The sequence below is a fragment of the Crocodylus siamensis genome, chromosome 2, assembly GCF_052110815.1.
Source record: "Crocodylus siamensis isolate JL-2025a chromosome 2, ASM5211081v1, whole genome shotgun sequence".
Taxonomy (NCBI): domain Eukaryota; kingdom Metazoa; phylum Chordata; order Crocodylia; family Crocodylidae; genus Crocodylus; species Crocodylus siamensis.
Window position 1 is genome coordinate 273,342,396 of NC_143396.1, and position 14,377 is coordinate 273,356,772.

Consider the following 14,377-nt stretch of genomic DNA (forward strand, 5'->3'; position numbering starts at 1 on the left):
GAGGAGGGAGGGAAGGGGTGTTGGGGTGGGGGGCACAGATCAATGCCCCCACAGTGAGGCAGGGATTGTGGCTGCCACAAGCTGCCCAGCCAGGGCGGGGGCGGGGGGAGGCGTGAGACTCAGGGAGGGGAGTTCCTGCCGCTGTGTGCCACCCCATGCTGCCGGTCCGTGAGGGCATGGGAGTGGGTGTATGTCCCCAGATCTGCACAGGGCAGGATAGGCCTGGCTGCACTCTGGGAGGCTAGCCCCCTTCCACATGGAGTGAGCTGCACTTTTATCACGCCCCACCCCAACCCCCACCCTGGCTGGGTAAGCAGCAGTAGGGCATAGCCCCCGCTCCCAGTGCTGCCACATGCGCATCGTGTCCCCCCCGCCCTGGCTGGACAAGCTGCATCAGGGCAGAGCCCCCATTCCCAGTGCCTTCTGCTGCCCAGCCAGAGCACAGCCTGGCCCAGCCCACCCTGCGCAGATCCGGGGGCACATGTCTGCTTCCATGGCTTCCCCAACTGGTGGCATGTGCCAGTGCGTGGTGGTGGGAGCCCCCCTCCCTGAGTCCTGTGCCCCCTACCCCAGCTGGGAAGTTTGTCCCAGTCCTAACTCCAATCCCTCCCTCACTGTGGGGGCATTGATCTGCACCCCCACATCCCTTCACTCCCCACTTTGCCCACCCCAATGGGCTTACCAGCTGGAGGCAGCTGTGTCCAGCATTCTTGAGGACTGCTGCCTGTTTAGTCCCTAGCCAAATCTCTGAATCAGTGCTGACTCTTTGGATCCAATTCAGCTGAATTGAATTGGGCCAATGACTCGAATCACTGAATCAAATCACTATCCCTCCGAATCAGCCAAATCCAAATCGAATACTTGCTGCTTTGCACAGGCCTAATAACCACCGGCCTGAGAAAGTCATACATATAACCTTGGATGTTATCAGTTTATACAGCAATATCCAATATAGTGAAGGCTCCACTGCTGACCTGAAATACCTACAGGAAAATAGACTACACTTTTGCAACCACAACACATGGCACAAGTCATCTACTTCCTCCTCACCCACAGCAATCCCACTTTCCACAACTGACACTTCTTCCAAACCATGGGCTTAGTTGTGGGCATAAGGATGACTCCCTAATATGCCAACCTCTTTGAGCCACACGGAAGAGGCTTTTTTAGAAAATTGTGCCACTACACTTGCATTATACCCGAGCTACATAGATAACATTTCATCATCTGGACTGAACACCTGGACTTGCTTCTTAACTTCCATTGTAAGTTTAACAACCACTACCCTTCAATCAAATTCACTTGGGAATACTATATATATCCTTCAATATATATATTCACTTTCTTGACACTACAATGTATATCCAGGAGGGCACCCCACAAACATCTATATACAGAAAACCCATGGACTACAAGACCAGGAACCACCCCAAACACACCAAAAAGCAGTGATATACAATCAGGCTTTCAGATACCACCACATCCGCTCTGAAAAGAGCACTCCTGATGCCCATCTTGCCAAAATGAAAACTGCCTTTACGCAGCAAGGACAATCCACCAGAGAAATAGCAGAGAAATGGCTCTTTGAAAGAGCCATCCAGATATTCAGCAGCAATTCACTACCATACAAGAAACCCTCCCCCACTGAACACACAACCTTGGTGGTCACCTATCATCCCACACTTGACCCTGTAAGAATGATCAAAGAACTACAGCCTGTACTTGAAAAGGATCAAACCTTGAGAAAAATATTTTCAACACCCCTGCGCCTGGCCTTCAAACAACCCTGTAGCCTTGCCAAACTCATAATTAGAAGTAAACCCCCTGCTGATCAACAGGCACCTAACAGGATCCAGCACTGCCTCAACAATAAATATAAGATCTGTCAACACATGGACCATGCACGTGTTTATTGCAGAACGTGGTATACTTCATCCAGTGTACCAGATGTCCTCATGGAAATTATGTGGGTGAAACCAGACAAGAACTATACACCAGAATGAACAACTACTAAAAAAAAAGATAAAGGATAGAAATACTGGAATGCAGGTAGGTAGAACATCTCCCTAACACCTTTACAAGAGAAATGTGGAAAACAAAAATTCAACAGTCTATCAGACACTAAGCGCTAGGGACTTAACCTAGGGTGCAACTACATGGGCATTAAGGTATTTTTTCTAAAGCACACTAAATTTGGTACCTCCAATTTAAGGTACTAAAGAAATACACATTAGGTGGCCTTAATGTGCGGTAACAATCGTGCACAGTTTTAAAGCAAGGTTTAATGCTCAGTAGCTTATTTTACTGGCCATTAGTGTAATCACATGGCTTTTTACGTGGCTACTGTGCTTTAGAGCACATGTGTAGATGCACCCATAGACAATAAATTCATGGTCTATTATAATCTTCCTGATATACTCTAACCCTGCACTTCACAAATGATAATGAACCTACTTAACAAGCTTTTATCCCGCATGTTATTTAGCTGATTTGTGTCTAGTTCTGTCTCAGAAGCCTTAGGTAGTGTACTGTGACACCTAAAAGCGTGCCTATATCTATACCAACCATACAGGTTGCTCAATAAAAGATATCACCCACAAGAAGTCTTGCCTTTCACATATCTCTTGGACCATAATGGCAACAACATTGCACCAACACTACTAAAAATACATTTGCAGACATCAGGATAATTCACAAACAAGAAAATTAGCTGAGCTCATCAGATCATTTATTTGTACAAAATCATTTATCTTGCTGTAATGAAGACTACAGGGAAGTTGCCTGTCACAGTTTAAGTTGTGCAAATACTGTCTGCTTTTTATGTAGCACAGACCATCAGGACTCTGCAGAATATTTCACTGAGAAATGCACCATACTAAGCAGTAATGAGTAAGAAGTCAATACCAGGGCACTGAGAAATGGAGGTAGTAAAATTAGAGAGACTTCTGTTCTTATCCTTCAATTTGGAAGCAAAGTAGTGCCTCCCAAGACAGCTCAGAAGGCATCCTTGAATTGCACCAAGTCACCTTATAGCCCTTAGGATTGCCTTGCGTTTAAGCATAAGCATCTCATCACCCCATTTGATAAGACCTAGAGCAAGGGTACGCAAGACATCCTTGGGGGGTCTGCATGAGAATGTGTAATGCAGGATTTAATTTGCATTATAATAGTTGGCATTTAAGGGGTTAAGTATAAAACATATGCTGGTAGGGGTACGCAGGCAGCTGGTAAGTCCAGAAGGGGATATGCGGTAAATAAAAAGTTTGAGAACCTCTGGCCTAGAGGAAGTCCTGCGGTATCAGCTTTCACACCTATAAAGCCATATTCTCTGTGGTTGTGTTGTGGGTCCCTTCCTGTTTCTCACTCTGTCCTGTTCTGCTTTGTGTTTGTCTCATTTTTGTTTTAGTAATGGTGAACAGTGCATGCTTGTAAAGACAGAGCAAGCAGTAAAGCTTTGGGAAGTGTAGTGCAGAGAGGCATATTGAAATTCATATTTTAACATTTCATTTAAATGACAGGGGAAATTCTGTGAAGAGTTGCTCTGGCATCAGGCAAGGGAATCAGTTCCTGTCGTCTTGAGATAAAGTAGTCAGACTGAAGGAATTGGACGAGTGCATGATACAATCTCTACCCACAGTTGCCAATTCCTCCCCCTCATTCTTTCTGTTTTCTCCCCTTGCTGCTCCTTTTCTTTTTCTTTGGTTTAAAACACACCTGAAACTTGCTGCTTCTTCAGGGGCTGTTTGTTTCATTGAGAGGGCAGTGAATGCTATTTCCTAAAGGAAAGTTGTTAATTAAATGCAAGAGCCACATTTACTCTTTGCTCTGGGAGAAGCCATTTTGAGTTACTTCTAGAGGGAAGTATTAAAGAAATCAATGCTTTTGATTTTCTGTTTCAGACTGTGTGGAGTGTCCAATAACACCAATTTTCATTAATTTATCAGTAGAATTCATACCAGAGCTTCATGGTTATCCTTTGTGAGGAAAGTCAAAGCAGCACTTATGTTGTAATCAAAATGTGAATATATAGGGATCAACCTTCTTAAAAGTCAACATCTGCTAACAGTTACTATAAAATGCTACCAGAGAGATCACTGATGTTGCCTAGGTGAGAAATACTGCATTTACTTGCATATCACATACACCTGTCGCCCAAAAGTCAGCCCTATGAAATGGTGGTGCGTGTCTCAAGGGGGGAAGCTGAAGTTTCGATGTTGGAGTGGAGGAATGGAAGCATGGAGACACTGTAAAATGGCTGCCATACTTCCCCTCCTGCCAGCCTCAGGGAGGGAGAGGGCAGAGTTTGCCTCTCCAGGGTAGAGCTACAGTGTTAACCCTTTCACCGCCGCTGAGAAATTGTCAGTAACTTTTGGCTGAGCAGCCAATAGCTGCTGCCAATTTGCCAGTGATTGTGAGAGGTTAAAACTTCAGCTTTTGCCTCAGCAGTGCTAATCAGGATTCAGGAATATGGCCAGCATCCCTTGCAGACAGAATTTATCTATAACTCTGGAAAAAACATTTTTTTCCTTTATTTTACCTTCCCAAAGCAAGGCACTTGTTTTATTTGTTGGTGCGTGGTATGTGTGAAAATACAGGGGTCAGTAGTGTCTTGGATATGCTTAGTAATGGCTGGGCAATGCTGAAGATCAAATGGGACGTCTGTTCATTGTTGTTCTACTCTGTCCAATGCAGGAAGGCGTTGTGATGATGTTAAAGCTACATACTAAGGGGAAGAGGATGAGTAACAGGGATTTCTTGTGCAGGGGTTTTGGCAGTAAAACAGATCTACATTTTGCAAACCTCCGGGGTGCCTTAGGCCTAAACACTCTGTCCTGACCCTTGAACCTGTCATGCAGATTGCTTAGGGAGCAGTTGCTGTCCTCACACATGCACGTGTATCTCAGTTGAATGGGATTAGTTGAGACTTCAACTGGAGGCAAAATCGGCTCCCACTGTTACCTGAATGAAATGTGTTTGAATAAATGTGGAGGTGGCTTTTAACCGGGTGATCAACTTTGGGTTGCAGTAAATCAAAAATGTGCCATCTATCCTCTTTAGTTCATTATTTTGAACCTCCCATTGTTTTATCTATTGCTTTGCTGTATTTTAGCCTTGTGAACTGACAAGTTTCTTATTCTGCAAGAATCTAAATGAGATCACCTCTTGCAAGGTTGCCACTGCTCAGCATGTTGTGAACTCACTTCAAACAACTGTTCTCTAAGAGGAGGAAGTAGGCTCTCAAACCAGGAAGATTTCTACAGCCAGAGATGGCCCAACATCTGGCAGCACATATTTGGGTACGTGTAAGCAGAACTGTGCACCAGCAGCTGTGTAAAGCACAATGCAGATATGCAGAGAAGTAACTAGGAATTTTGGTACCCTGAGCACAGCCAGAGGGGAGAGGGTGCCAAGCATCAGTGTGTCAGCACAAGGGCTGCTGCTGCTGCATGGACTGCCCCTCTGTATTGGTGCTCGTGGCTGGTGCCCAGCTCTCCCAAACCTAATTATGCTACTGCAGCTATTGTTTGAAAATCCAGGAATTCTGCCCACTGCAGACAAACATCCGTACTGGTCTTGAAACTAGTGATGACGTGAGTTAAAACTTCAGTTCATTTTGCAGTTCTCGCAGATACTGATGCAAGAATATCAGCAGCATCCTTTACCACATGTCACTCTTTTAAGTCGTTAAATAGTATGAACCAAAATCCTGGATCTGGACACCCTTAAACCTGGGGACACGGTAAAGTCCAATTATGATATTTTTCTCATTAGCACAAGTTCATTTCTACTAGAAAGCAAGTGCCACAAATTGATGGTTAATGGAGTTAAGGCTTGTGTTAGAGGCAGTGAAAGGATAACATGTTTTAGCTGGTCATAAACTAAGGCTACCAAATACTGTACCTTTACACCATAGCCCTGTCTTCTGTGCTTCTTGATGAATATCTGTTAAATACACACACACGCACACACACATACACATGACTGAATTTAAGTTATGATATGGCTGGGAAAACTAGTTCTGATGTACAACAATATCTAAAAACATCAAAATAAATTAAAATTATATTCTTTGCAGGAGGGAATCACTGGTTGAGGTTTTTTTTCCCGTTCTATATTATTTCAGGCATGATCAGACCAGAAATACCATGAAACAAGCAGTTCTCACCCCTGTCCTATCTGGAACCAGGTAACAATGGTCCAGGGCACTAAAGGACTGGAAATGACTCAAACCCCATTTCCCAGTATATCATATGGGCATATACTTGCCTTCAAAGGAAAAATGTCTATTTTACTCTTCACTTCCTCCCTGTAATAAGCAGCGTAGCAGGCAATAGCTGAAGGATGTCCATTCTTGCTCTCTGATTTCTGAAAGGGTGGTAGCCTACACCAGTTCTCCGTGGAAAATTTGAAGATTGCAATAAATGCACTATGGTCAAACCTGCCTTTTGTATTGCCTAATTAATTTTCCATTTTGGAATATCTGTCTCAGTAAAAACTTTATAGGGTGAGTGAACAGCATTGTTTCTAGGTACCCGCAGTTTGGCATAATGCGGGGCAGATCTTGGCAGAAAGAACAAAAATGAAAGAGAAGGAAGAAAAACCCCAGCAAACTCATTAGTTGTTGTATAGGAATGTCAAGCTAGAATCAATCATGACTCCTCCATCTTGTCTGTTCCTGACACATCCTTTCATCATCTCTGCACCTCTTGCATTGAGAGAACCTGACACCTGGAGACCAATGAATTAAAGTACACGCAACAAAAGAAAGAGATCTCAGAGTATGCAAACATTGGCAATTAAGAACTGCAAGTAAATTGGTTAAATTACTGTTTCATCAGTAATGGAATGAACTGTGTACATATGCTGGAAAAATATGAATCTATAGAAAGCTGTAGAAATTGTGGCTTTTTAAACATCTTTTTGGCTGTTATACATGCTGATAATAATTACTACAGACTGCTATGAGGCAGGCATCTAGAGTACTATCAAACAGCTTTGCTTTTTATTTCCCTAATTCAGAAATACCATACAGTTGGCGTATGAGAGACTAGAGACTGATGTGAAGAAACAGAACATGTTACTGACATCAGAAAGTTAGAAAGAAAGCATAACTTCACAAAACAGCACTTGTTCATTACCTGTCCCAGAGGGTAGGTGAAGATTTTGCGAGCCTGCCCTGGAGAATTCTAGGTTGCCATAGACAGGTTGGCACCCAGGAATTTCGTACCCTGCAGCATGAATAGAGGATAAACCATGGCTAGGTATGGCTCATAAGACAAAGGAGTGGTAACCTAGCTAAAATACCTGCATATAAGCAGGTTCTGGCATAATTTGGATACTAATTCATTAAAATTAATATTGTATTACTTTAAAGCAATATTAAATCTACACACAAGTTGTTCCAGCTCACTTGTTTTTTTGATTGTCTTGTAAGACCAGATATAGGTCACGATAAATATTTAGGGTCAAACCCGAAAATGTAAGTGGGTCCAATTGATTTTATTGGAGCACCTGCTCACCCCACTTTTGAGTCACGCCCTTCTAGTTGGATTGTGAGAAAAAATCAAGTCAAACCAATTTCATATCAATACAGCCAGCAAAGTATTTCTGAGCACTATGGTGATAGAATGTTTAATAGTTTTAATTAAATCTGGGCTGAGACTCAAGTTCTGCATACCATGTACTGTGCACATCCAACAGCTGCAGAAGAATAGCTGCAAAATGATTGCTGCAAATGGAAAGCACAAAACAGCATAAACCTGAACAAGCAATATAAGCCATGATTAGCACAAAAAGTAGGTTCAGAGCTCCACAAAGGTACAACAGGTAGGCATACTGGCAGTGGGAGCTACTCCCTAGCATTAAGATCAAGCAGCACTGGTAAAGACATGGACAGACAAGACATTTACACTGGTGCAGGTGGCATCACACCAATGTAAATGAAGTAGCAGGCAAATGATGTTAACCCTTAACGTTGAATAATTTTTCCAGTCTTGTAGCGAATTACTCCTGAAAGAGTCTGGGTAAACCTATTGGTGTAAGTTAAACCAGTATGACTTTTGTCTGCTTGCATCCATCCCAGCGTAGCTGTCTGCCAGAGGCAAATAAACTATTGCCTGCTCTCCTACCTCCCCACTGCCCAGTGGTGAAATGCAGTAACAGCTGCCTGGAGTGTCATCTACCCCAAGATGGCTGCATGTCTGTCCATGTCTGAACCTGGTGTAATTTACATTGGTGTACAAAACCTGTGTAAAGTGCACTGGCATATGTGTTCATTTCTCTATGCCCCAAGACTGGAAATATTCTAGTTAGTCCTTATTCAGGTGGAGTCCCACTGAAGTCAGTGGGAGTTCTCCCTCTGTAAACTCTGAGTAAGGACGACAGGATCTGGCCACACAGGGTGAATCTGCATTGTTCTCTCGGTTGCTTTCAAATTGGAAAGCACAACCTAAGACCACTTGCTATAGAGACAAAAAGAGTAAGTTTTTGTTTACATAACTGCTATTTTTATTTAGCAACCAGCAACATCCCTATCGCTGGTAATAAACCTAATTGGCAAAAGGGGCACATGTGAGAATATCCTACCTGCCAGTATTCATGATTAGTTAGCAGTATTGCCAGGAACTGTATGCATTTGTATAAACATCTTGGTTGGAATAGGGACATACTTTGAGAGCAGGCTGCAGTGTGGACATCTGAATAGAACAGAACAATCTAGTGAAGTGGGAAGCCTTCCTGAGTCTGCCATCTTTAATGTAAACTGAATCTGGGAGCACTACATTTCAACAGTGATGGATACCTGGATGATTACTTAGCACCAGATCAAGAATGCTGCATAAATGGATCTCTTCACTACAGAAGTATCATGGGGTCAAATCTGAAGGTCCTAATCCCATCCAAATAACTCCTATGGATGGACAATAAGTAAAATTCTGCTCAGTTATATCAATGAAATCATTCCAGATTTTTTCAGCTGTGAACAGATCTTAGCCCTGTTCGACTTCAATGGAGTAAGGAGCATATTTAAATAAAACAACCCTTTGGACTATAAAATGTATTTGAAGATAGCACTGCCAGTTTTGATTCTTCCACCTCTATTTGTATTGACAAATAATAATAACCTTTGAGCAGTCCCGTTGACTGACTCTGGATAAGGACAGCATAATGATGCCCATTGCTGGCGGGATAAGAGGCAGCCCATCATTCAATTTTCTAATTTAATAGAAAATTCCCCCATGAAATGGAAGAAATCATGTAAAGAATCAACCTCTGTACTGAAACACAGATTTCCATCAACACTCAGAAGAACCTGATCAATGAATGACATCTGATTAGAAGGAATCCTGGAAAATCTATATGCTCTGTAGATGAGGGCTGTACTAGTACAATAACTGCACAGCACAATTTCATATAAGGCCCTCGTACTCACCATTAATAGCCAAACATGAAAGCTGGTGTAGTTCTAATACATTACTATGTGCTCTGGCACACTTCCAGTACTCTAGCATCTTAATGAATTATAGTTTAAATGAAACCTAAAAACACTGAAGTGTGAAATATTAAATACTCTAGTGTAAAAAATAAAGGAGTGTAGCTTATTAGTTTCTAGATGGTTTCATGCTTGAGTTGTTGATTAAACATTCAGAGGTATATCATTTTAGCAGGATATTTGAAAGAAGTCTTAGGAAGCTCTGGGATGCCAGCAGTGATTTATTTCAGGCCAACTTTCCCATTCTTCTGGAATCTTTTGTGATTAGTAGGGTTAGGTAGTGCCTTAGGCAAACAGCCCTGAGCGGACGTGACACAGAAACGACTCTACCCAGGGAACAAGTACTGGGAGACACTGTGCCAGCAATGCACAGCAGCAGGAAAAGGAGACTGAGAAGCAAGAGAAGGAGTACTGACAGATGTGCAGTCCCCTACTCTAACTCATGGTGCTTTACATAAAGCACCACAAGTTAGAGCACTCCTCCCTGTCCCCCCAACAGACTTTTGCCTATTGGGGCAGGGGGAATCAAGCCTGCTTGCAGGAGCCTGCTTGTAGCCAAGAAAATGCCCCTCTTCCCCAGCCCCCACCCTCCCACCTCCAGGGCAGTCAGCAGGAAGAGCGGAGGGAGGCAATGTGAGCTGCTAGCTGGGGTTTGCCTGGCCTGAGCTGCAGCAGGGGGAATAGTGGGGAGCTGTGAGGCAGGGGGGCTCTGATCTAGCCCCACTTCCAGCTCAAGCTGGGCGAACCCCAGCTGGCAGCTTGCTCCCCCTCTTGCCTGCCCACTCCCTTCCTGCTGACAGCCCTGGGGGCAGGGCTAGGTTGCATCAGCCCAGCCCCAATTGCATGACCCTAGGGAACACAGGTTCCCTAAGGCACTCATCTGATACCTTATTTGAGGAGGGTTAATATGTCACATGATCAGCTACTTTAAAAGCACTCTGCAGGCATGCACATATGTCATGGTATGGCTGTAAAATGCTTTCAGCCAGCTGATTGTGCAAAATCTGTCACTTATGTCTGCTCCCTTACTGTAGCTTTTGAAAGGTTTTAGTTTCCCTTCTCACTCTTTCCCCAACTGTGCCTGGATCTATAAGCTGGCCAACAAGGGGAAACAGCCAAGGTAATGTCTCCTTGTCATGCACTTGAATTGCCCAGAACATTCAGGGCTGTGCTCTGCATCAGCCCCCAAGTCTGGGTCTGTCATTTTCGTCTGAGTGGGTTTGTACGTGCTCCTGGGAGTGGGGTTGTTATTGCCTTCCCCACCTTGCTTGTCTGAGTGAAAGAAGGCTACAAAGCACCATGGCCTCTTCACGGAGAGTAACAGGGTTTATAGAAAGAGCAAAACACACAGCCTCTGATCAGTTCTTTCAGTTTGCTGTCTGACACAAATCACATGTGGGCAGACATCTGTGAGGCGGGAAAAATAAGGGACAGCCGGAGGTTCAGTAGATTTTCTCATCGCACTAACTTATAGGCCACACAGACATTAACATTAAAAAGGAGGCAAGGGCAAATGGCTAACATCTAAAATACGTTGGTACCGGTGGCTTTTCAATGAGCTGTCAATGGTATTTTAGATTGGGTGTCTTCGCTTTCCTGGTATTATCAAGTTAACTCTGCACCTCCTATTTAATCTACAAATATACACCAGCATTTATGGAATCTCTCTCTGTACTGCCATTGTTACCTGATGTTATACACATAGTCCACAATAGGAGAAGAAATAAAGGCCCTGAATTTGACAGAAACATCTCATTTTGTGCCTGTAAATTTGGGTTACAAAATTAAAGCCTGCTTCTAAAAACTGGGCCTTTAAAATCTTCAGGCAGGAAAAGCAGAGAATTCAGCGAGAAGTTTCTTTAAAACCAGGAAAGACTGTTCAAATTAGTCAGCTAAAAGATCAACAAGATGCAGTATTTTGCTAATGAAAGATCAGAACTTGCAATGGATCCAATAAAACCATTGGGCTGGACTCTTGAAGCCATAAAATGCAGTAAAAAAAATATTAGGACTGAAGACCTCCTATATGCAGGGTGAAATCTCTGTCAATGTCCAGATATTGTGAGATGGCGTTCTACAGTATAGATGCTAGAACCATACATTTTCTTTCATATACGGCTATCATTTCTCATGCAGATATTCTTGCCAAAGCATCTTAAGGCTATAAATAAAATAGATGTTCTAGCAGATAGTGTTAGTATTAATTTTACTTGCTGTTGTTGTTCGGTGTTGCTCGTTGTATGCTCTTACTAGCAAGACCTGAATGATTGCCCATAAATGAACTAATGCAGAAAAATGCTCTCTGCTCTAAATGTGATGGATCTTGGCTTACAAAAGCTCTCTCCCAAAGGGATTTAATAACATCCTGTCTCAGATAATCAGTGTCAGTTGTAGTCACTCTAATTCAATTCGCAAGTGCAAGGTTGAAAGATAATTAGTGATTATATGATTTATTTATTTGCCTGGTATACAAATCTGAAAATGAATTTAGCAGCATTCCTAAATTACACGGGAAGTTGTTTTATCACTGGCAGACTAAAAGATCAGAATATCATAGATCATCTTTTATCCAGAAGAAGTTGTAAACTTTGGGGAAAACCAAATGAAAAATGATCTCAGTTCAGTGCCTGGCTTTCTCCCTTAGAAAGAAATAGTTGTAAAACCAATAAACAAATTTGGTTTACTCAGAAACAATATTTTATAGTTGCAGTAGGCAGCTGTTGTACTTTTTCATGAAGAATGTCCTCTATAAATAGCCTGATAAAGTGCTGATAATATAGTTTTTGGCTAGAAATAAGTAGCTTTTTATTACACTATAGTCGGGTAACATAATTCATTTTTCTCTGCCCACTGTTGCATACAGCATCTTGCTCTGTGGGTGATAGAACAGAGACAATATCTTATGTCAAGTGAGGTCTTAACCCAAGTGTACTGTTGTAATAACCCATGTTTCCTTATTCTATCAGCCAAAGTATTGGGCTTCTATGTTCAATACTTCAAATAAAATCTTCAACACATCTACCAAAAGTCATGTGAAATCGTTAGTGGCTATTGATCTCTAAGCAAGCATGTCCAAGATTGTTTAAATATAGCTGGTACACTAATTGCTGTTTAGAGAAATTAAATAAGCACTATTAAGTCCTGAGGGTGGCAGATGACAGATAGTTAATTATAAATGATACAGACAAAAAGAACAATTTTGTATTTTTAAGGAATAGCATGATGTAAGAGGAAAACAATGCAGCTCTTCCTCCCTTTGCCTCTCTACCCTTTTACATGTGAGTAAATGTCATAGCATCTGATAAATTTAAAAATGTTTGGCTCATATATGGTTTTCCCTAAAACACTATTCCTATGATAGAAGAAGATGTGTGAAGGTTTTTACAAACTACATTGAGGATGATAATGCTTTTCCTGCCTTCTCATATTTGGAGAGTTCATGACTGCTCCCTTATTCTTTCCAGTGTATGTCTTGGGTGAGGTTGTAGTAGCTGTGATGGTACAGGAAAAATCTGAGAATTTTTTGTGATATCTTTTATTGGACCAACTGATCTTAACTGGGATTGGGGCATTATTAATATTTTTCTATACAGCACTATTTTTGTCTTTTGCTATTTATATTTAGTAGGACAAGTTGAAGAACAGCCCTGCCATTCTTTCAAGTAACAACAGCCTGCTATTTTGGGTGCATTTATTTATAAATCTGGCTTATTAATAAGCAGAGGTAGAACTTTTACAGACCAAACTGGGAGAATTATTCATGGAACTGTATAATTCTAAAATTGGAAAGGACCTCAAGGGTCATATGGATGAAGCAGGAATGCTAATTCTAGTGGAAAATCCTGGGTTGTACTACCATGACTATATCCCCATGTCCCAGCATGCCAACTGAAGAAGTGTATAGATATTTTGGTAAATATTCTTTAGTGCAGCATGTGTGGTAGTCTTTTGGAACAACTGCCAGGTCAACACAGTGTGTCCCAGAATTTGTTTTAAACGGTGTGAATTATCTGACCCTGATGTAGCTGATCATCCTTTTTAATTGTTGCTAAGTGTGCCTCCTGGGTGGGGGCAACTGAAAAAAAATCACTTCCTCAACTCTAGCAGAAAATGCTGGCATTTGCACTAACAACTTGGTCTGATCCAACAACCATTAGCACGTGACCACCAAAGCTCACCTAGATATAAGTGTCAAGCAACAAGTTCACAGTGAGTGGGAGTAGTTCCCTTGTCAAAGCCATTCTCAGAATTATCCAGTTCTATCAAATGTCATTGAATTGGACATAGTACTGAATAATACTACTGCAAAACTCACTATAGTTCAGGTTATAGCAACATGTTTTTGGTGTTCCTGAAGCATCTTGGTCCACGTGTTTGCTTTTGGTTGGTCCAAATATTTACTCATGTTATTGGAAAGCATAAATTGCTTAGGATTTTGGGTTTTTTTCTTTCCAAGATCACTTCCTGCTGAAAGCAGGGAAAGACCTGTACAGTGCAGAAGGCCATTGACCAATATTGTTGTTTTCTAAATGTTTCTAGATCCTGGAGCATCTTTTTGCCAGTGTGTCCTGCATACAGAATTTTGTTGAGTGTTGCAGCAATGAAATTATGGTACAGAGTTATATCTTGCAAAAGAATTTCAGAACCCTTCCCCCTGCTTTCATACTGGAGCAATAGTGCTTTGTTTGCTTATGACATAGGCTACTATCTTGGCCTTTTGGTCCAAGTGGGTAGCTGAAACCACTGACAGGTGGATTAGAGTGTACAAGGGAAATAAAACAAATGCATAGCAAAGACAGATATCCTCCCATTGAGCTGTGTGCTTACAACCGTATTGTTTAATTTCTACCCTAATGACCTTCAGTCCACCTTTTAATAAAAGTTCAT

General features: G+C 42.0%; 1 protein-coding gene across 10 annotated transcripts in view; it reads right to left on the minus strand.

Annotated features, from left to right (window-relative positions):
• BEGAIN (brain enriched guanylate kinase associated) overlaps positions 1-14,377 on the minus strand; it is a 266,431-nt gene that overhangs the window by 130,073 nt on the left and 121,981 nt on the right. For 5 of the 10 annotated variants that reach the window (XM_090034025.1, XM_090034027.1, XM_090034028.1 and 2 more), the window contains one exon: positions 7,140-7,229. The exons of the other annotated variants lie outside the window; for them this stretch is intronic. In XM_090034025.1, coding sequence (XP_089890151.1) covers positions 7,140-7,229 — 90 coding nt within the window. The remainder of the gene's footprint in view (positions 1-7,139; positions 7,230-14,377) is intronic. 10 annotated transcript variants of the gene reach the window in all.